The sequence below is a fragment of the Girardinichthys multiradiatus genome, chromosome 19 (assembly GCF_021462225.1).
Source record: "Girardinichthys multiradiatus isolate DD_20200921_A chromosome 19, DD_fGirMul_XY1, whole genome shotgun sequence".
NCBI lineage: Eukaryota > Metazoa > Chordata > Actinopteri > Cyprinodontiformes > Goodeidae > Girardinichthys > Girardinichthys multiradiatus.
This window is the reverse complement of record NC_061811.1, coordinates 1,283,783-1,306,721: the sequence shown is the minus strand read 5'-3', so window position 1 is coordinate 1,306,721 and position 22,939 is coordinate 1,283,783. Positions and strand designations below refer to the sequence as shown.

General features: G+C 40.2%; 2 protein-coding genes across 2 annotated transcripts in view; both read left to right on the top strand.

The window, feature by feature from the left end:
- sntg2 (syntrophin, gamma 2) overlaps positions 1 to 7,792 on the top strand; it is a 100,394-nt gene extending 92,602 nt beyond the window's left edge. Inside the window, exons 15-17 of the mRNA XM_047345535.1 lie at positions 4,090 to 4,182; positions 4,425 to 4,535; positions 4,833 to 7,792. Of these exons, the coding sequence (XP_047201491.1) occupies positions 4,090 to 4,182; positions 4,425 to 4,535; positions 4,833 to 4,961 (333 nt within the window). The 3' untranslated portion in view covers positions 4,962 to 7,792. The remainder of the gene's footprint in view (positions 1 to 4,089; positions 4,183 to 4,424; positions 4,536 to 4,832) is intronic.
- Positions 7,793 to 13,027: 5,235 nt separating this feature from the next.
- Positions 13,028 to 22,939, top strand: part of tpo (thyroid peroxidase) — a 44,204-nt gene continuing 34,292 nt past the window's right edge. Inside the window, exons 1-4 of the mRNA XM_047392976.1 lie at positions 13,028 to 13,136; positions 20,093 to 20,177; positions 20,294 to 20,454; positions 20,632 to 20,761. Coding sequence (XP_047248932.1) covers positions 13,049 to 13,136; positions 20,093 to 20,177; positions 20,294 to 20,454; positions 20,632 to 20,761 — 464 coding nt within the window. The 5' untranslated portion in view covers positions 13,028 to 13,048. The remainder of the gene's footprint in view (positions 13,137 to 20,092; positions 20,178 to 20,293; positions 20,455 to 20,631; positions 20,762 to 22,939) is intronic.

Here is a 22,939-nt window from a genome sequence, read left to right as displayed (position 1 = left end):
TGTGGTTTGGCTCATCTACAAAACAGGACAGGTCCAGACTACACCAACAAGTACTGTAGGTCAGTAAAGAGGATAATCAGGGCTGACCTTCCCTACATCCAGGACCTGTACAGGTCAAGCCATCTTCCTGATGAACTCCATGATCCCTGCTGTTTCATTCTGGATTGCATCGTCTTCTCACCCTCCATCCAGTCCCAGGGTGGTGATCTTAGGTGAAATCCTCTATACATTAGATAGATATATAAAAAAATATATAAAAGAAGCTGTTGTAACTGAATTTCATGTTTGCATGTAGTTCTGTGTCTGTGTGAACAACTTGTGTATGTCTGTAAGTTCCTGTATAGATATGTGCTCCGAAGCAGAGGTAGATCTCCGCCCTCAGACTGCCACACCAGGCTTTTCATGACCTACTTTATGCTGTAAGGCAGGTCATGAAAACCTGGTTATGGCTGACTACCTTGCAGCCTCACCACACTTACTGTTTTGCTTGTAGGCATCTTGACCCTCTGCCATGCTGCCCTCTGGTAGTTCAGCCACTTCAAGCATGATCACTTTAACTCTTCTGGATGTCATTCAGCTGTACTTATCTAACCTGAAAGACATTCCATGTTGAAACCAGCCGTGAACCATTTCGGTGATGATCTGACCCATGCAGAACCATTTTAGCAACAGGACTTCACCTTGCTCTATACTCCACAAGAGCTACCTTAATCTAAAATGAGCTAAAGAATATTTTAGTGAATATCAAAGTGATGAAAACAGAGAAGGTGCCTAACCAGCGCATGTGTTCAGTGTGTTGATACTGTCTGTGTCTGAAAACCTCAGCCCTGCAGAACGAACAGTTGCAGAAGCTGCTGTGTAAGTTCTGCTGTGAGAGTCAAGGGAAATACACATTCTGCAAGAACAGAGAAATGTGTTCCCACAGCTGCAAGAGTAAAATTACATCTTTCTGTCCTTCCAGCTCTGGTTTGGGATTTCTTGTATCTTTTTCTGTAGGCATATTCTAGGCAGAACTTTTTTCTTGTGTGGCAAGTGAGAAATATGGAGTGAAAGTGGGTGTGCTGCAGTGGGAGAGACCTGTGAAGACTTCCTGCTCGTTTAGTTTTTGTGAAGAAATGTCCTTGCCTTCTTCCAGCCTTGAGTAAAAGAAGTAGTGTGGATTGGCCTTCAGACTGTGAGAGTCTGCAGCTTTAATATAACAGCCACTAAGGCAGCTCCTTTAGTTTATCCACTCTAAGTGGAACAACACTTTCTCAAACTCTGATACCTCTGGGTCAGTGCAGCCCATCAAACAAACAATTAAAAATGAAATAAGCAGAAGGCCAGAGAGACTGTTCTTTCAACCTGTTGTAGTCAATATTTACTTATTTTCTTCTGGAGTTTTGTGGTGTCTGAAGGTATTTCTGCAGGTAATTTTATATCGGCTATTAATGAATCATCAGTGAGGAGAACAAATATTTGATACACTGCTGATTTTGGAGGTTTTTCCACCTCCAAAGCATGTAGAAGCCTTAATTTTTAATATAGGTACTCTTCATCTGAGTGACAGAATCTAAAACAAAAATCCAGAAAATCCCATTGTGTGATTTTTAAGTCATTAATTAGCATTTTATTGCATGACATCAGTATTTGATACATAAGAAAAACAAAACAGAATATTTGGTACAGAAACCTTTGTTTGCAATTCCAGATATCAGACGTTTCCAGTAGTTCTTAACGAGGTTTGCACTCACTGCAGCAGGGATTTTGGTCAAGTCCTCCATACAGATCTCCAGAGCCTTCTGGTTTTTGATTGCGTTGAGGTCTGGAGACCAGTTAGGCCATTTCAGGACCTTGAGATGCTTCTTACAGAGCGACTCCATAGTTGTCCTGACTGTGTGCTTCGGGTCGTTGCCTTGCTGGAAGACCCAGCCATGACCCATCTTCAATGCCCTTACAGAGGGAAGGAGGGTGTTGGCGAAGATCTCTGGATACATGGCCCCAGCCACCCTCACCTCAATACGGTGCAGTCGTCCTGTCCCCTTGGCAGAAAAGCATCCTCAAAGAATGATGTTTCCACCTCCATGTTTCATGGTAGGGATGGTGTTCTTGGGGTTGCACTCATCCTTCTTCCTCCAAAAAGCACTATTTTTGTCTCATCAGACCACATGACCTTCTCCCATTCCTCCTCTGGATCATCCAGATGATCCTTGGCAAACTTCAGACAGGCCTGGACATGTGCCGGCTTGAGCAGGGAGACCTTGCAGCGCTGCAGGATTTTAATCCATGACGGCGTAGTGTGTTACTGATGGTTTTCTTTGAGACTGTGGTCCCAGCTCTCTTCAGGTCATTGACCAGGTCCTGCCGTGTAGTTCTGGGCTGATCCCTCACCTTCTTCATGATCATTGATGCCCCACGAGGTGAGATCTTGCATGGAGCCCCAGACCGAGGGAAATTCACCATCATCTTGAACTTCTTCCATTTTCTTTAATTGCATCAATGGTTGTTACCTTCTCACTAAGCTGCTTTGCTATTTTCCTGTAGCCCTTCCCAGCCTTGTGCAGGTCTACTATTTTATCCCTGATGTTCTTCCACAGCTCTCTGGTCTTGGTCATGGTGAAGAGGTTGGAGTGTGTTTGGACAGGCGTCTTTTATACAGATAATGAGTTCAAACAGGTGCAGTTAATCCAGGTAATGAGTGGAGAACAGGAGGGCTTCTTAAAGAAGAACTAACAGGCCTGAGAGAGCTGGGATTCTTACTGGTTGTTAGGGGATCATATACTTATGCAATAAATGCAAATTAATTACTTAAAAATAACACAATGTGATTTTCTAGACTCATAGTTGACGAAAAAAAAACTAATTTAAATTGAAAGAGGCTGAGAAAAAGAGGAACTGCAGTATGTCTGACGAAACGGAGAGGCTATATGATTCAAGAATAAATGTTAAAAATATTATCTAAACTTATTTGAAAGTAAATATTTTAGGAAGGGGTTATTCGTCTCTCTAAAGCCTAAAGAGAATAGTTTTATGGCCTAATTCTGAGTTCTGAGTTCAGTCTGAAGAGGGAAAACTAAAACAGGCTTTCAGCACCAGAACTGCCACAACAGAGAGCATTACTGCATCGGATATGGGCTGTTGAACTTTCATGGAACCTGCTTGTATTGGTTCCTCCACCTCTCTCTTAGCTGGATCAACTGATGGTTGGGTTTCTGCTCCAACGCAGTACTGCCTGCCAAGGTCACACTGAGACTGACTGCCGGTACTGGTCTGTTCTGGCACTTGGCTTCAGATTACTGGAAGTTTCCCACTTGGGATCACCTACATAACCTTGTTAGATACTAAAGAAGAGATGCATAAAAAAAGAATAGGTGGTGCTGAGCCCCTGTACAAAAATTAACGGACCTAACACAATGAACATAACTGGATCTCAAAAGGTGTAGTCTGACCCAGTCAGGCAAAACCTCCTGGATGCAGCTTGAGGCGTTTTCTGTGTCTCTGGACTCAGTTCACTAAGAGTCTGTGCTTCCAGGGGAGGAGTCATCGTGGGGGACTGATCAACCAGTCAAAAGTGAACAAGAGCTATGGTCTCATTTTACAGGCAAACCAGTAACCATACCAGTGAATAAAAAGACACCTTCACATTCAAAGTTTCTCGTGTTTTTAATCAAGATTTAAAGTTAAAAGTTCATAATTTTTAATTTTTTATTTCTACAGAAATGTTTCATATTAGACGACCCTTAACTTTATTGGCAGGGATTCAGACAAAACCACTTAGATCAGTTGTTTCTGGAGATCCCAGGTTGCCCCCTGCAGGAATAAGAGTTTGTTCTGACTAGGTGTGTGGTTCTACATGGACCGTTTGAATTAACGTGGAGAAAAGTTCTTGTAGTTGAATGCTAGGTTAAATTAGGTCCTACTGTGTTCCATTTTCTGATAAAACATTTTCCTTTTTCTACTTGGAGTTGATCTTTAGCTTTGCTGCAACAGGTTGATCGGTCAGTGTGTGGAGCTCCCTAAAATGTGCTTCAGAGAAACAAGCAGAGTGCTTTTTGATCATCATAGCTGTTAGAGAAACTTGTTAATGGAGATCAATTGTCTTCTTCTCAGTCTAAACGCTACATGTGCAGCAGCCAAGGCAGTGTGCTGAGCTTCACCGTGGATTTTGGATCAGGGTTCACCTGCTCAGACGTTGCTTCAAAGGTAACTATTACATTATACAATTCTTGTCCTTTTGTCCGAGCCGACGTTGCTCTTTTGGTGCACGTTTCACACACTGGTTCTGGTATGGTGTTGTGGCGTCGCTGTAAGGATGCCACAACACTGAGTCCGGATTTTCCCAGTTCTTCTCATCTTGTTTCCTCAGTGGTAAAATCTTCTTTTTAAATGTGATCATTATTGAAATCTGAGTCCTTTTGTTTTAAAATCCTTCTCAACCTTTCCAGACTGTTCTGTGGAGATACAAGTTCTCTCAACTGAAAGGCTCCTCTGATGATGGGAAAACCAGGGTAAAACTTCTGTTTAAGAATGCTGAGAGCAATCAAATAGAGACGAAGGTAAGAATATGTGTTTTCTGTCCCCCAATCAGTAATAAAGATGCTTTCAAACACGTTTTAGACTAATTACTGCTTTGACATCAATTCTAACCAATAGTGTAAATGATTCAGGAACCTCTCATGAAATTAGATGATAATAGTTGGAAATACTAAAATGTTTTTTTTTGTATCAATTAACAGGTTTGTTGAAGTAAAAAAATAAAAAATTGCAACATAAGCAGATTTTTCTTTTAACTGTTGGATCCTGAACAATATTTATTAACTGATGCTTTTTCTTCTTCTTTGCTTTTCTCTCAGGAACTGGAGTTTGCAAATCTGACAGCAGTCCTCCACTGTATTCACTCTTTCATTGCTGCCAAGGTAGCCTCCATGGACCCTCACTTTATGTGCAGTCAAAGCTTCCCTGGACATTATATGAACACTTAGAAAGTCTCTTGAATCTGTAATTGACCTCCAGATATGCTTGTGTTGTCGTGGCTATTTTTCTATAAACGTCTGTAAAACAAATCTTGGTAAAAGACTGTAAAGGTAGATTCCGCACAAATAGATGGTTTTTATCCAATTTTGAACATGAAGGTAAGTATTTATAGTTCTGAAACAGCTATTTCAGCACTTTTCTGCATTATTTCTAGTTAAGTATTATACAAGATTACCTAAATGTAAAGCAGTCCCCAGTTTCTTGCTTGGTAATTACACTGTAATATTTTTCATAGTTAGTAATTAAGTAAAGTTTATTTGTTAAGTCACTTTCTCAGATAAAACCATCACAAAATACTGTACAGAAAACCAAAAAAATAACAATTAAGTGCCATAAATCGGATACAATAAGGCACAATAGAGCATATAATAAAGTAAACACTGAACAGAAAGCCTGTTTAAACAGGAAAGTTTCTAATTGCTTTTTAATGAGTCCACAGAGTCAAGTAAATGAAGCTGTAGAGGGAGACTATTCCACAGCCTTAGTTACCAGTTGTTACCTAATGTTTATATTTTTATTAACAATTTACTCCGTTTTTTAACATCTGCTTGCAGGTTATTACTGTTAAATAGTTACATTGTAATAATTACTTAATATTAAAAAATGATTTTAGTTATGTTACAAAACTAAAACTCCCATACAGAGCTGTAACAGGAAACGCCTGCCGGATTTGACAGGACAGGAGAGCTAGCGTAACATATGGTGCTTCGCTGCCATTCGTTTCACAACATGACTCCAAATATCACAGCCTGCAGAGTCAACAAGATTTTACACTTTTAAAAGTGATGATTTAGATTTAGGTTTTAAAATTGTTTTGTAGGGCATTTAGATACAGAATACTTCATTGCACTTTATTAGCTCAAAAAAGTTTATTTTATGACCAACAATCGTATTACTGCGTCCAAGAGTGTCCAACAAGAATCAGGGCTGTCTCGTCATTAGAGGAGCTTAACAAAATCATGTTGCCACCAGTGTAGAGCTTGTTTGAAATTGGCAGCAGGTGGGTGTGGGGGCATCTGCTCGTTATGACAAAAAGAGAAGCAAAGAAGCAACTTCAATCCAAGACAAAAGCTCAAAGACAGACTGAAATTCTGCAAGAAGATGGAGACCAGGAAACTGGTACAAATTATGTTCAGTGTTGAGTCGTCAGTCTGATGGAATCTGGTGAAGAAAACCTGAGAGCACCCATAAAGGGATCAGGCTTATTCCCACAATCCAGGAACCGTTTGGAGATAATCTGTGGATTTTCCAGCCTGACGGAGGAAAAGCTCACAAGCTCTGTTGGTTCTGTTTTCAAGTAACAACCTAACTAGTTGTAAGCTGAGTTTATTTATGTTCAAAGTTCTGTTCTGAACTGAATTCCCAGTACAAACATGAAGTAAATTTAATGCATTCATTTCAAAATGTAGAGATATTATGTGCTAATTAGGTCATTAATTATACTGCTGCATAGATTGTATAATATTATCAGGAAACTCCTCAGATCTGAACCACACAGAACCAGAAAGCAACGAACTGGGTTCGACTCTAAACTCTGAGAAGACCAGAAAAGCTCAGCATCATACAGGATCTGGTCCACAAGTTGATATCCAGCAGCTCAGAGCGACAACAAGAGCAATACTATTGGGTTTCTCCAAACTTTTTAAATGTGTTTAATTCTTCCTCAGCTTACAGCAGACATGTAATACAATCTAACAAATTACAAACACAGTCAAAACACATTTATGTTGCTGTCTAAAATTCTGGAAATGAAGAATTTGTGTAGAGATCCTGCTAATCTGCACCAGATGGACCCATTTCAACAACAGAACACTCAGATGATGCATCAGAACCACATGGGAGGCCACATTTGTGCCAAAATGTCTACATTTTCATTTCTTCATATTCACATCTGCCTGTTACAGAAAAGGAAAATCCGTCTCTTTCATCGCTTCCTGTGCTTTCTGTTTTATGTTTAGTAAAACTGAAAATATGGAACACATCTCACCGAGCTGCAGTCTAATTAGTTGAGCTGAGTGACAGTTTCTCTCCTCATCTTTGTGTCTGGTCTTCTTCACTTAGTCGGATTCATTGTTTAGCTTTGTTCTCATTTCTCTTTGCAAAGCAGACTTAAACTTTTCACTTTGTTCCATCTAGCAGAGACATTTCAGTACAGAATATCAAGCTATTTTTGAAAAGTTTTCTCATTCAGTGGATGTTTTGATTGCATAATTAACAATTATGGGTTCACTAAAAAATCATATTTTCTGCTGTTTCAGTAAAGAAAATGCTCGCAAAACCAATTATACAAACAGTATTACAGCTTTAACTTGTTGCTGTTTTGCTTATTACTGACATTAATATTTTATTTGTGGCTGAAAACATAATGAAGCTCTTTGGTTTGCCACTCCACAACTTTCACTTTATTTTTGCTTTAAAAACTCTTCTTGAGGCAATTCCATCTCAAACAACTTTATGCTACATTTTCTTTTTTTCCAGTATAATTGTATTGCTTATATCCCAAATCATGATTGTACCACTCTCATGCTTCCAAACAAATGTCTGTCTCCTCTGTTATTTTTCAGTGTTTTTCTATCATGGGTTTTCTTTGTCAAACTGCAAACTAATAATTATCTACGTTTAGACACTTTAACTATTGTTAAATGCTGGTTTCATGAATTGTATAAAATGTATGATGTTTTCCAGGTCTAGATAAGTATGGAAAAAAAACAGCATGTCTGGATTTTATCCTAAGAATAACAATGTAAGTTTCTAAAATAAATAAATTGCTTAAAATGTGCTTTTACATGATGATGACCCTACTGTGTGTTTGTAAGTTAATGTTTTAGTTCATCCTGAATATGAAGTAGAACATTTTAACCATCAGTGTTTTGTGTTGGGTCTTTACCAGATGTTGTTGTCTTTAAAACTTTAATCTTATTATTACTTTTCATAGATCACAGCTTTAATATTCTGTAGAGAACTTGTCCGACACACGTTCTCCCAGTAGGAAGCAAACGGATACAACATCATGTTGCACTGAAGAAGACTTCAAGCCTGTAATTTACATCACTGAAAAAAAATTGTCTTTTTCTTTTTTCAGTGTTATTTCTGCTACCCATCATTTTTAATGAGTCTATTTTTTTATTATTGCAACATCCTGATAAAGCCTAACCGCTGCAGTAAATATTTTCAGTTTAACATTAAAAATGACTGTAAAAGAACAAAGATCACAGAAAAAGTAGAACATTTTAAAAAGGATCAATTGTTTGACGTCAGTTTGAGTTTATCAGTTTGGAGAAATGATCCAGGTTCATCTTTAGCAGTTTTGGGGATTGAAAGTCCACTTTTGTTCTGACTGGTTGGTTTTAATCCAAACTGAAGCAGAAAAACCAGTTGATTTGTGAACCGTCATGATATCCTGACTGCCAGTTAGGATCAGTTCTAGACTTATGTTTCAGTACTGGAATCACGGCTTTACTCTGACCGCTGTGGTTGCAGTTAGTTTGCAGAGCTCTCAGAAAACTCCTGATGTTGGGGTTTATGTAAGATATCTGGATTAAAACTGTAGTTTGCCTTTAGAAATAAAAACACTACTGCCTGAACTATTGAACTAACCAAGCAAACTCTGAGCCCAGTTGACCATGATGATGTGTTCAGGGTTGCAGGTAAAGTTAAAGTTGGCACAATCACATTAAAAGGGCTGTTGGAGTTAAAGATCCAGTCTGTCCTCTGTTTGACATGTGTTTGCTACTCTTATCTAAACCAGCTTATCCTTGCAGGGTTGCCGGAGGGCTGGTGCCTATCTTCAGCAGTCATCGGGCAGGAGTTGCAGTACACCCTGGAAATTGTGTTCTGTCCATTACAGTACTACATGGAAGCACACAGGGCAGACAACCATGCGTGCACGCACCTAAGGGCAATTTTAGAGACCAACTGACTTTAGTCATGTTTTGGACTGTGGGAGGAAGCTGGAGTACCCACAGAGAACCCATCCATGGTTCTGACTACCTCAGGGTGTATACGTTTCCTGACAGTCCACCATCTGTTAATTAAAATTCCTTCCTGACCTTTACAGACGTTTGTTTTCCAGGTAGGTCCATGAATCTTACAGAACTAGAAGTTCCTTACAATAATGGTCGAATATCTGTCAAACACTTTCATCATAGTTGTCATTGCTGAGCTTCAGTTGTACTGGCAGATTATTGGTATATATGGACAAATAATATTAGGTGTCGAAAAAGAAAGGAAATTCTGTAAAACCCCCATTTTAACATTCATTTTTTTGCAGAAGACATCATAAAACTGCAGCTCTGTAGAGAAATGAATGGTGAAAGAGGCAGGTCACTGGGAAGATTAAATGCTGAGTGGATGGTATTTGGTTGCGTCTTCATGTAACCTTTGCAGACTATATTTGAAGAGATCCTCACATTTAGTTAGTATCTCCTGAATTGGACGAGTTTCACATCACTAAAATCCACAGAAACAGCGCTTGTTGCTCCAGCACCAGCCTGAGAAATATTCGCCGAGGCGTTTGGACTCAAAACTGTTTTGTGTTTAAAGATAAAGCAGCCACCGTGACAGGAAAGCTGGAGAGGATCTTAGGCTTGCTGCTGAAGTCACAAAGCATCATGAGATTGAATCAACATCATGCCAAGCATGAATTTCAAGTCCTCTGCTCAACCAGCCATGAGCCATGACTTTCAGAGGGTGGAAATTTGGAGCGAACTCAAGTATCTGTGATGAGATGTCTCCAAGGTAACCGACACAGTGTCCCTTTCCTCCATTAGAGGATTATACAAATCCACAAACCCATTAAATAACTTCTATAACACTCTGTACTGTTTTCAGCACATCAGTTTTGACCTTCAAGTGAATTTTGAAAGAAGTGGAACCAATGAATGTTCAGGAACTCCAGGTATTTTCTGAGGAGCAGCAGTCGAAGCTCTTAACAGGGTTTTAAGCCTGACTGTTGCAGCTCTTATTTCTACATGTATGAGTACATCACAACCCTGCAACAAAATAATCACAAGGACAACTGGTGTCTCTGATGTAGATGGAGCAGATATTGATAACACGAGATGGTTTACACACAAAGGAGAGACTTCCAATGATTTCATGTTCTTAGAAGAATCATCGGGCTGCTCCCTGGTCTTCAGGTTACATTCTGCTGACTTGTATCCCTACCTAAGATCATGCATGCATGAGATCAGGTGTTTCAGGTCTTTCTAGATCAGATATCCTGCGTGATTCAGGTAAATAAGGGATTTTGTTCTATTTTTATGCTGACCACTGTCAAATCTATTTCTTCATCAAGTCTGAAACTCACTTCTGCACCTTCTTGACTTGTATTCGGTCCACTTGTTCCACCAGTTCCCCCTGTGCTGATCTCTCCACCCTCATCCCCATGACTAACCTAGTTGTTAAAATAGAACTTCTCTTAGGTTTAATGACCACGTTAATGCTGTGGGAAAATCAGCATTTTTTCATCTTAGATGGTGCTCTAAGATTGAACTTCTTCTTTCTAGGCATGTAATCCATGCTTTTATAACCCCCCAGTTGGATTACATCAACTCTCTTTTAACACACACTAAAAACTGCCGGGGTAAAAATAACCTTGGTTAGAAGTTAAGTGCTTGGTCACATTTTACCGAATCAAATTGGGTTGTTGGTTTGGTTAGTTACCCAACCCAAAAGAATAGGCTAAACTGTGTCCTACTTAACACTGGCGATGCAAACCAAACTCTTTCTCTGCTTGTACAGAGTTCAGATGGCCCATAATAAAGGACCCCTGACTCCGTACTCCTGGAGTGCTCCCCACAGGGCACCATGAGGGACATGGTTGAATTCCTTCTTCTGCTCCACAAAGCACATGTATACCGGTTGGGCAAACTCTCATGAACTCTCAACCACCCTGTAGAGGGTGTAGAGCTGGTCCAGTATTCCAAGCCACACTGCTCCTCCTGAAGCCGAGGTTTGACTATAGGCAAAACTCTCCTCTTCAACATCCTGGCATACAGGTTCTTCTCAAAAAATTAGCATATTGTGATAAAGTTAATTATTTTCCATAATGTCATGATGAAAATTTAACATTCATATATTTTAGATTCATTGCACACTAACTGAAATATTTCAGGTCTTTTATTGTCTTAATACGGATGATTTTGGCATACAGCTCATGAAAACCCAAAATTCCTATCTCACAAAATTAGCATATTTCATCCGACCAATAAAAGAAAAGTGTTTTTAATACAAAAAACGTCAACCTTCAAATAATCATGTACAGTTATGCACTCAATACTTGGTCGGGAATCCTTTTGCAGAAATGACTGCTTCAATGCGGCGTGGCATGGAGGCAATCAGCCTGTGGCACTGCTGAGGTCTTATGGAGGCCCAGGATGCTTCGATAGCGGCCTTTAGCTCATCCAGAGTGTTGGGTCTTGAGTCTCTCAACGTTCTCTTCACAATATCCCACAGATTCTCTATGGGGTTCAGGTCAGGAGAGTTGGCAGGCCAATTGAGCACAGTGATACCATGGTCAGTAAACCATTTACCAGTGGTTTTGGCACTGTGAGCAGGTGCCAGGTCATGCTGAAACATGAAATCTTCATCTCCATAAAGCTTTTCAGCAGATGGAAGCATGAAGTGCTCCAAAATCTCCTGATAGCTAGCTGCATTGACCCTGCCCTTGATAAAACACAGTGGACCAACACCAGCAGCTGACACGGCACCCCAGACCATCACTGACTGTGGGTACTTGACACTGGACTTCTGGCATTTTGGCATTTCCTTCTCCCCAGTCTTCCTCCAGACTCTGGCACCTTGATTTCCGAATGACATGCAGAATTTGCTTTCATCCGAAAAAAGTACTTTGGACCACTGAGCAACAGTCCAGTGCTGCTTCTCTGTAGCCCAGGTCAGGCGCTTCTGCCGCTGTTTCTGGTTCAAAAGTGGCTTGACCTGGGGAATGCGGCACCTGTAGCTCATTTCCTGCACATGCCTGTGCACGGTGGCTCTGGATGTTTCTACTCCAGACTCAGTCCACTGCTTCCGCAGGTCCCCCAAGGTCTGGAATCGGCCCTTCTCCACAATCTTCCTCAGGGTCCGGTCACCTCTTCTCGTTGTGCAGCGTTTTCTGCCACACTTTTTCCTTCCCACAGACTTCCCACTGAGGTGCCTTGATACAGCACTCTGGGAACAGCCTATTCGTTCAGAAATTTATTTCTGTGTCTTACCCTCTTGCTTGAGGGTGTCAATAGTGGCCTTCTGGACAGCAGTCAGGTCGGCAGTCTTACCCATGATTGGGGTTTTGAGTGATGAACCAGGCTGGGAGTTTTAAAGGCCTCAGGAATCTTTTGCAGGTGTTTAGAGTTAACTCGTTGATTCAGATGATTAGGTTCATAGCTCGTTTAGAGACCCTTTTAATGATATGCTAATTTTGTGAGATAGGAATTTTGGGTTTTCATGAGCTGTATGCCAAAATCATCCGTATTAAGACAATAAAAGACTTGAACTATTTCAGTTAGTGTGCAATGAATCTAAAATATATGAATGTTAAATTTTCATCATGACATTATGGAAAATAATGAACTTTATCACAATATGCTAATATTTTGAGAAGGACCTGTAGACCTTCCCAGGGAGGCTTAGGAGTGGGATCTCCCTTTAGTTGGAATTCACACTGTGGTCCCCCTTCTTGTGAAGATGGATCATAGGTTTATTTATATAGCGCCAATTCACAACACGTACAAAGTCAATTCAGTTGAACCATAGAGATTTCAAGTACATATGTTCCAATTGATCCTAATTATACTACACCTAAAGGTAAGGTCTCATAAAATGTCTCCTCTGAAAGTTTAAACCAGATGTAAAAACCAAAAAAAGTCAAATCAGTCATCTGAGATGGAGAACCTCTTAGGTCAACCTGCTGTGATGTACTTCACTTCACCTTCCCACTGGGCTCCTTGCTTAATGTCTCGTATATAAAGAGCCACTCCACAGTGCAGCACTCTTACCTGACAGTCTGGGTTACACAGTCTGCAGAGTGGTCATAAAAATGAAATCTTTGCATTTATTTTTCCTTGTAATGTTGGTCTGCAATGTTCCACCGGGGTTTCCTTCTGCGGACAACTCAACTTTTAACTGTGAGTAAATATATTTTGTTGTTAAAACATCTTGTTAAAGTAAAACAAAGCTGAATTATTGATTAGAAGGACCAAGACAATGAAGCAAGAAAACAAAAAAAACATTATTGCTTCAGAGTAGGATTCATTTAAAATGTATCTTTTTTGTATTAAAAGGTAGGATTCAATTGTTTGAGTCCCTGTAAAAAAACTTAGTTAATGCTTTAAAATTTCAAATGTTAAACATTTAATCTTGTTTATTGTCATTTCAACAATTCAAGAGATTGAATCCAACCCAAACACTGAAGCTGCATGGTTTGTTGGAAGACTGAGATCCAGCACGATCTATCAAAGCTCCTGAGAGCTTTTTAGAGCTGCTTTAATGTTCTGTGAACCTGGGTTGAGCTGAACTGAGCAAAGGTCCATGACAGTCAGCAACTTTAGGAAGGTTCAGATTCAACTTTCTGCCCCAGAACCCTTCCACCACAATATAAAGCAGACAGCAGAGCATGTCTGTGAGGTCCTACTTCTACTCTCTAATGCTGTGTTTACCTTGTGGTAAAGCAAGCTCTAGCCTCATTATCCCTCTGCCTCTCACTGACAAAAACAGTTTGGAACCCAGAAGGAGTCTGTTGTATAATAATAATAATAATACGTTTTATTCGAAAGCATCTTTCATGGCACTCAAGGACACTGAAACATAATACAAAATCATTAAAAAGAAGCAACAATGAAAATAAACAAAATCACTAAAGTAGACAGAACAATAGCCATCATGTGGAATAGGCAGTCATAAACAGATGTGTTTCGAGTTGTGATTTGAAATGGGGGAATGAATCGATGTTTCTGAGTTGAGAGTTTGATGAATTCCAGATATGGCGAGCAGAGCGCCTGAATGCTGATGAATGGGGTGAGATGGGCAGAGGGCACAGACAGTAGGATCTAAGGGAGCGAGAGGAAATGGAAACATGAAGAAGGTCAGACACTTTCTAAAATGTTAACCACTGATGGTGGTTAATGTCAAGAAGTCGAGAACTAGACTAAAAGCTGCTTTAATGATGTTCAATAAGATGGCTGCCGAGGTGCAGACACACTGCTTGACAAATCTTGTGTTTGCCACAAAAGTACTCCAAAAAAAGACCTCGGATTCTAGTTTGTTTATTGATTTTGAATCTTTCTACCTTATTCTGAGTTTGACAAGCCCACAACAAGGGATAATCTAGTCCTCTATTCAGCCAAACAGAGTCAACATCTTTTATTCACAAGACTGTTGGATTATGGCCATGCTAGGCTGCCCCCAGGTAAAAATGAACAATCTAGCACTTTAAGATTTTCTTTCTAGGAGCTTTTAGCCTTGCTGCTTTTGGCGGGTAATATCGAAGTAAATTCTGGGCTTTCCCTAGACTCTAATTACCTGGATAGGCCACAGCTAATCTGGATTCAACAACTCTCTGGGCCAACACTGCTACTATCCAGTCTACCACATGGGCCCCCACGACTGCAAAATAGGATAGCCAGAGTTACCCCAGAATTAAAGACAGGAGACAAAACAAAACCAGAAAACTATTGTCCTATATGTATTTTGACAATTATCTTAAAAATGGCAGAGAAATGGACTTTTGCACAACTAACAGAACATCTAAATAATTGTCCAGGTTTCCTCAATCCTATGCAGTTTGGTTTGAGGAAACATCATTCCACAGATTCTGCCACTTGTTACCTTCTAGAAAATCTAAAACACCAGCTAGATCAGGGCAGCTTTGTTCACGCCATATTCCTTGACCTGAAACGTGCTTTTGATACCATCAATCATAAAGTTCTGCTAGCTAAATTAACCCATTTTAATTTCTCTAATAGTGCCCTCTCCTGGATGAAATCATACCTGTCTTACAGAAAACATGCAGGTTAAATAGAAAATGATTATTTCTTACATGCTAAGCTGGAGTCCTACAAGGCTCAATACTGGGACCAATTTTATTCAGCCATTATGTTGATGATTTACCCAATGTCTGTAAAACTGTAAAATACAATTATAGGCTGATGACACAGCGTTGTATGTTCATGCAAAACAAAAAGTGAAGCTGCCGCAGTTCTTTCTATTGCCATGGTACCTGTGTCTCACTGGCTCCATGACTCTTGCCTATTTCTTAACATAAAAAAAAACAGTCTGTGTGTTTTTCTCTTGGCAGTGAGTGGAGGGCGAGCAATCGTCTGTGTTAGTTAATGGAGAGAGATTAGATGTGGTTGAACAGTTTAAATATCAAATATCAAATAGTTTTTGATTCCAATTTCAATTTCAAGCAGCATGTCAAAAGAATTTCACATATAATTAAGTTAATTTTGTCAGACTTCAAATATATAAGACCGTCTCTGACTTCAGAAGCAGCACAGGTTTATATGCATGCTATCATATTCAGCCATATCAGTTATTGCCATATTACATGGTCTCACACTTCAAAAGTCACCCTGAAACCCTTAATGTCTCTCTTCAAGAAAACAATGAACATTCTTGACAAAAAACCTTTACAGTAACACTATTGCAACATTTCTAGTAAATACATCTAGTAAACATCTTGGACTTTGATAGTCATCAGATATTCATGCATGCCTGCCTTGTTTTCAACATATTAAATGTACTTTCTCCTGCTCATTTAATAGATTTTATAAATTAAAAAACAAATGGTAGAATAAACGCTAGAGCGCTGACCAGAGAAGACTGCAACATGCAACGGCGCAGGACTAAATTTGGCCAGATGGTGGCGTACATTAGCGGTACATACAGGGCCTTATGAAAGTATTCGAGCCCCTTGATCTTTTTAACCTTTTGCCACATTTCAGGCTTCAAATATAAAGATATAAAATTCTAATTTTTTGTGAAGAATCAACAAGTGGGACACAATCGTGAAGTGGAATGAAATTTATTGGATGTGTCAAACGTTTTTAACAAATAAAAAACTGAAAAGTGTGGCGTGCAATATTATTCAGCTCCTTTACTTTCAGTGCAGCAAACTCACTCCAGAAGTTCAGTGAGGATCTCTGAATGATCCAATGTTGTCCCAAATGACTGATGATGATAAATAGAATCCACCTGTGTGTAATCAAGTCTCCGTATACAGGTCCTTCTCAAAAAATTAGCATATTGTGATAAAGTTCATTATTTACCATAATGTCATGATGAAAATTTAACATTCATATATTTTAGATTCATTGCACACTAACTGAAATATTTCAGGTCTTTTATTGTCTTAATACGGATGATTTTGGCATACAGCTCATGAAAACCCAAAATTCCTATCTCACACAATTAGCATATCATTAAAAGGGTCTCTAAACGAGCTATGAACCTAATCATCTGAATCAACGAGTTAACTCTAAACACCTGCAAAAGATTCCTGAGGCCTTTAAAACTCCCAGCCTGGTTCATCACTCAAAACCCCAATCATGGGTAAGACTGCCGACCTGACTGCTGTCCAGAAGGCCACTATTGACACCCTCAAGCAAGAGGGTAAGACACAGAAAGACATTTCTGAACGAATAGGCTGTTCCCAGAGTGCTGTATCAAGGCACCTCAGTGGGAAGTCTGTGGGAAGGAAAAAGTGTGTCAGAAAACGCTGCACAACGAGAAGAGGTGACCGGACCCTGAGGAAGATTGTGGAGAAGGGCCGATTCCAGACCTTGGGGGAAATGGGCTACAGGTGCCGCATTCCCCAGGTCAAGCCACGTTTGAACCAGAAACAGCGGCAGAAGCACCTGACCTGGGCTACAGAGAAGCAGCACTGGACTGTTGCTCAGTGGTCCAAAGTACTTTTTTCGGATGAAAGCAAATTCTGCATGTCATTCGGAAATCAAGGTGCCAGAGTCTGGAGGAAGACTGGGGAGAAGGAAATGCCAAAATGCCAGAAGTCCAGTGTCAAGTACCCACAGTCAGTGATGGTCTGGGGTGCCGTGTCAGCTGCTGGTGTTGGTCCACTGTGTTTTATCAAGGGCAGGGTCAATGCAGCTAGCTATCAGGAGATTTTGGAGCACTTCATGCTTCCATCTGCTGAAAAGCTTTATGGAGATGAAGATTTCATGTTTCAGCACGACCTGGCACCTGCTCACAGTGCCAAAACCACTGGTAAATGGTTTACTGACCATGGTATCACTGTGCTCAATTGGCCTGCCAACTCTCCTGACCTGAACCCCATAGAGAATCTGTGGGATATTGTGAAGAGAACGTTGAGAGACTCAAGACCCAACACTCTGGATGAGCTAAAGGCCGCTATCGAAGCATCCTGGGCTTCCATAAGACCTCAGCAGTGCCACAGGCTGATTGCCTCCATGCCACGCCGCATTGAAGCAGTCATTTCTGCAAAAGGATTCCCGACCAAGTATTGAGTGCATAACTGTATATGATTATTTGAAGGTTGACGTTTTTTGTATTAAAAACACTTTTCTTTTATTGGTCGGATGAAATATGCTAATTTTGTGAGATAGGAATTTTGGGTTTTCATGAGCTGTATGCCACAATCATCCGTATTAAGACAATAAAAGACCTGAAATATTTCAGTTAGTGTGCAATGAATCTAAAATATATGAATGTTAAATTTTCATCATGACATTATGGAAAATAATTAACTTTATCACAATATGCTAATATTTTGAGAAGAACCTGTAAATGCACCTGCTCTGTAATAGTCTCAGGGTTCTGTTCAAAGCGCAGAGAGCATCATGAAGACCAAGGAACACACCAGGCAGGTCCGAGATACTGTTGTGGAGAAGTTTAAAGCTGGATTTGGATACAAAAAGATTTCCCAAGCTTTAAACATCCCAAGGAGAACTGTGCAAGCAATCATATTGAAATGGAAGGAGTATCAGACCACTGCAAATCTACCAAGACCCGGCCGTCCCTCTAAACTTTCATCTCAAACAAGGAGAAGACTGATCAGAGATGCAGCCAAGAGGCCCATGATCACTCTGGATGAACTGCAGAGATCTACAGCTGAGGTGGGAGAGTCTGTCCATAGGACAACAATCAGTCGTACACTGCACAAATCTGGCCTTTATGGAAGAGTGGCAAGAAGAAAGCCATTTCTCAAAGATATCCAGAAAAAGTCTTGTTTAAAGTTTGCCACAAGCCACCTGGGAGACACACCAAACATGTGGAAGAAGGTGCTCTGGTCAGATGAAACCAAAATCAAACTGTTTGGCCACAATGCAAAACCATATGTTTGGTGTAAAAGCAACACAGCTCATCACCCTGAACACACCATCCCCGCTGTCAAACATGGTGGTGGCAGCATCATGGTTTGGGCCTGCTTTTCATCAGCAGGGACAGGGAAGATGGTCAAAATTGATGGGAAGATGGATGGAACCAAATACAGGACCATTCTGGAAGAAAACCTGTTGGAGTCTGCAAGAGACTTGAGACTGGGACGGAGATTTATCTTCCAACAAGACAATGATCCAAAACATAAACCCAAATCTACAATCGAATGGTTCACAAAAAAACGTATCCAGGTGTTGGAATGGCCAAGTCAAAGTCCAGACCTGAATCCATTCGAGAATCTGTGGAAAGAGCTGAAGACTGATGTTCATGAACGCTCTCCATCCAACCTCACTGACCTCGAGCTGTTTTTCAAGGAAGAATGGGAAGAATTTCAGTCTCTCGATGTGAAAACTGATAGAGACAAAAAAAATGTTTGACACATCCAATAAATTTCATTCCACTTCATGATTGTGTCCAACTTGTTGTTGATTCTTCACAAAAAATTAGAATTTTATATTTTTATGTTTGAAGCCTGAAATGTGGCAAGAGGTTGACCAGTTAAAGGGGGCCAATTTTTTTCGCTGGGCACTGTATTTACATTGCTGCTTAAATCTAATATGTGCACTGTCCTAATTTAAAAATAATGAACAAATAAAACAAAAAAATATGGAAGTTATGAATGGCCTTAAATCTTAACAGGAGGATTTTGAATTGGATACGAGCCAGTAAAGCTGCTGAAGGACACGAGTGATGTCGTGGAACGAGGAGATTCGAGTTATGATGCAGGCAGCTGAATTCTGGACGAGTTGAAGCTAATAGAGAGATTTATGAGGAAGACTTAAGAGGAGAGAACTACAATAATCAGGACTGGAAGTGATGAGACTGTGGACAAGGATGGCAGCAGGGTGAGGGGTAAAGGAGGGGCGGAGGTGTTTGATGTTTCATAGCAGGCTGACCTGGTGATGTTAATAATGTGGGTGGAGGGTGAGACAGTGGAGTTATCAATAATCAGAGAAAAGGTGCTGGCTTTGGTTAAGGTGGTTATGGTGCCAATGAGGAGAGCCTCAGTTTAGCTACGGTTTAATTGAAGGACGTTTAGGGTGAACCAGGTTTTTCTTTCAGAAATTCAATCAGTGAGGGAGATAAGTGGAAGAGTGGACGAATGTTTAATGGTGAGTGAAAAAGGTAAATTTGCAGAGAATATTTCCAAGGGAAAATATGGGGTAGATAAGGAAGAGGAGGGGACCACGACAGAGCCCTGTGGCATACCTGAAGGGGAAGGGGTGGATTTTAAAGGAGTTGAGTTGGATGAACTGAGTACGGTCAGAGAGGTAAGATGTGAGCCAGTCTAATGGAGTGTGAGATATGCCAATGGTTGATAGCCTATTGAGAAGGATGGAGTGACAGATGGTGTTCAAGGCTGCCCTCAGGTCAAATGTGAGTGAATGAATGCGTTTGCAAGGCACCGAATCAGTTTCTTTGCTAGCTTTTTGTGCCTAATCAGTTTGTTTGGCCATAGATTCATTCTGTTATCAGTCATTGTGTTTGAGTCACTGATTACTATGAAGGTCCATGAGTGCAGTGTTTCTGGGTGTAAAACATGGATTATAGTTAATGATTTAATGACTAACCAATTGGTTCATATCACTTAAAGGAATTAAAAACGTTTGCTCTCCGGTCCATCTGAAGTTCTGATAAAACAATGGTTGTGTTTTGTCACTTTTTTTAGCGTCATCCTTCAAAGAATTGCTTATCTCATCTCTTCAAGAAAGCCTTCAAATGGTCGACAACACCTTACATCACTCTAAACAAAGGTACTTTACTCTGAGATAAACTAGAGATAAACCTTTTGATCTGTTAGGTAAAATACAGCCTCTCCAATACAGAAAAAACAAAACAACGGATTAAATCCACCAATTTCTGTGCATAGATGGAGAACACCACCACACTCCAGGCATGGCTTCAGGTTTCATTTTCAAACAGAGTCTGGGTCTCAGGAGATTTCCCGAGCAGGGGAGGTTTTTCACACTGCCCTGCAAGTCCTGAAAAACAGAGCAAAGCAGAAATATAAAAGGAATTTCACAGCATCAGGTAGGTCTGTTTTTGTTTATTGGGTGCAGCTGCAGACACATTTCTAATCTGCATCTTTATAATATAAGCATCTAATTTATGCCATAAAATTCATTTAGAAACAATGTAAAGGTCTTATGCCACCATTAAGATGCATTGGTTTGGTCTTGTGTTGATTTGATTCTATGCTTGCATCAGAGTTGTTGTCATGGGAAAACGTGGAGCTGCTTGCAGAGCTGTCTCAGTGTCCAAGTGAAACAAATCCAGCCGTCTGTGAAGGGAGTCATCACAGCAAATATCGCACAATATCAGGAGTTTGCAACAACAGGTAAACTGCCACACTGCAGGGTATCATGGAAAATACTTTCTACATAAGATATGTTCATGTTCCAGAATAGGAGAATTTCTTTTCTTAAATTAAAGAAAAATAATAATTATTGAGTCAAAATATAAACTGAAACTCAGTAAAAGTGAGCTCTCATGTGTGCTTTTGAAATAATTTCCCAGCTTCACTTTTTATGTTAACAGAGGACCTAAAGCAGTGACACAAGATCTATCCTTCAGAATATGTGTTGAAGTGCAGAACGAGTCATTACAAGTCAGTACAAGTCAGTACATTTACGATGGTTGTCCTGCTAGAAGGTGAATTTCCACCTCAGTCTCAAGTCCTCTGCAGCCTCTATTCAGCTTTATTTATATAGCGCCTATTCACAACACGTCGTCTCAAGATACTTTACAGTCAATTCAACAAGCTAACAGATTCCCAGTCAGGTTCATACATTCCAATTAATCGTAACCATTGAACAGTTCAGTCAGATTCAGTTATTTATTCAAATTGGTTAAAATGTTTTTCTATCTAAGGAAACCCAGCAGATTGCATCCAGTCAGTGACTTGCAGCATTCACTCCTCCTGGATGAGCATGTAGAGACAGTGGACAGTCACTGGCGTTGACTTTGCAGCAATCCCTCATACTGAGCATGCATGTAGCGACAGTGGAGAGGAAAAACTCCCTTTTAACAGGAAGAAACCTCCAGCAGAACCAGAACCAGGCTCAGTGTGAGCGGCCATCTGCCACGACCGACTGGGGGTTTGAGAGAACAGAGCAGAGACACAAAGAGAACAAAGAAGCACTGATCCAAGAGTATTTCTATGGGAAGGAAAAGTAACACATTAATGGTAGTAGCTCCTTTAGAGGCTTCATCTAGGAGAGAAAGACAGGTAAGCAGATTAACTCTAAACCAGTTTTCAAGTCTAGAGGATGAAAGAGAGAACATAGAGTTAGTTACAGTAGAAGCTCAGCCAGTAACTATGTCTAGGAGAGAGAAAGGGTTGAACACTGAAAGACAGGGCTATGTGGGTCATTGGTAGAGGGTGAGCATTAAGTTGTTGGCAGCAGCAGCTCAGCCGATGCCCCCCTCCAGGAAGGTACCACAGCTAAACACAGAGTCAGGCCAGGTGTAGCTTCTAGATGGAGAAAAAACAGAGAAAAAAACATAACGCTAAAAGCTGAAATAATAGCAAATAAGTTTTCTTCCTGGATTCAGCTCAATTCTGACCAGCTTCCCTGTTCCTTCTGAAGAGAAACATTCTCCACAACATGATGCTTCCTCCACCATGTTTCACTGTGGGGGTGCTGTGTTCATTGTGTTGCACAGTGTTACTGTTTTACATGCAAGCCAAAAAGTTCAGGTTGTCTTGCGTAAATATTTTGATGAAGAAGCAAACATTAATTTGATGATTTACGTCTCTTTCAGTATCAGAAGAAACATTTTTTTAGATATTATTGAAATTATAGTGAAATATAGTTTTAAAAAATATACATTTAAAGAAAATAAAACTTCATGTTAAAACATGAACAACAAAGAAAAATACAATTGTGAAATCTAAATATGTAGAACTGTTTTTAAAATGAAGAGCATGTAGAAATCTACATGCTGATTTAAATGTGTCACACACACACACTGTTATTGTCCTTCTGTCCTGAACCCAAGGGCTAGAACTGTGTGTTCTGGAGAGCAGAGATGCTTGAAATCATTGTCTACATGTTCTAGTGATGCTTGCCTTCAAAGCAAACTACAACATCATAATTCAGACTCAAAACGGCCTCATGTGAACATAACTGCTGCTGAAAGTATTGTAGCTGAAAGAACATTTGTCTCGACCATCAAGAACCCGGAGCTGAAAGGGACAGCTGCAGAGACAAAGCCTTTCAGGATGTCCTAGATGGTCCAGCTAGATCCAGAGCTGTCTCATCATGAGCATGATGCCACCAGTGCAGACCTCATTCAGCACTGTCAGCAGGTGGGTGCGAGTGAATCTGTAAGCACCTTGAGGACATCAAGGACAGAGAGAACGTCTGTAGGAAGAACAAGATGGACAACAGCAACTTGAGAAAAATTATTTTCTCTAATGAATCTTCCTGCAGCTCTTTAGAAACATCTAGAGAAGAAAGGCTGAGTGCTTCTTGGAGTCCTGTGTGATGTCAACAATGAAGCATCCTGATCT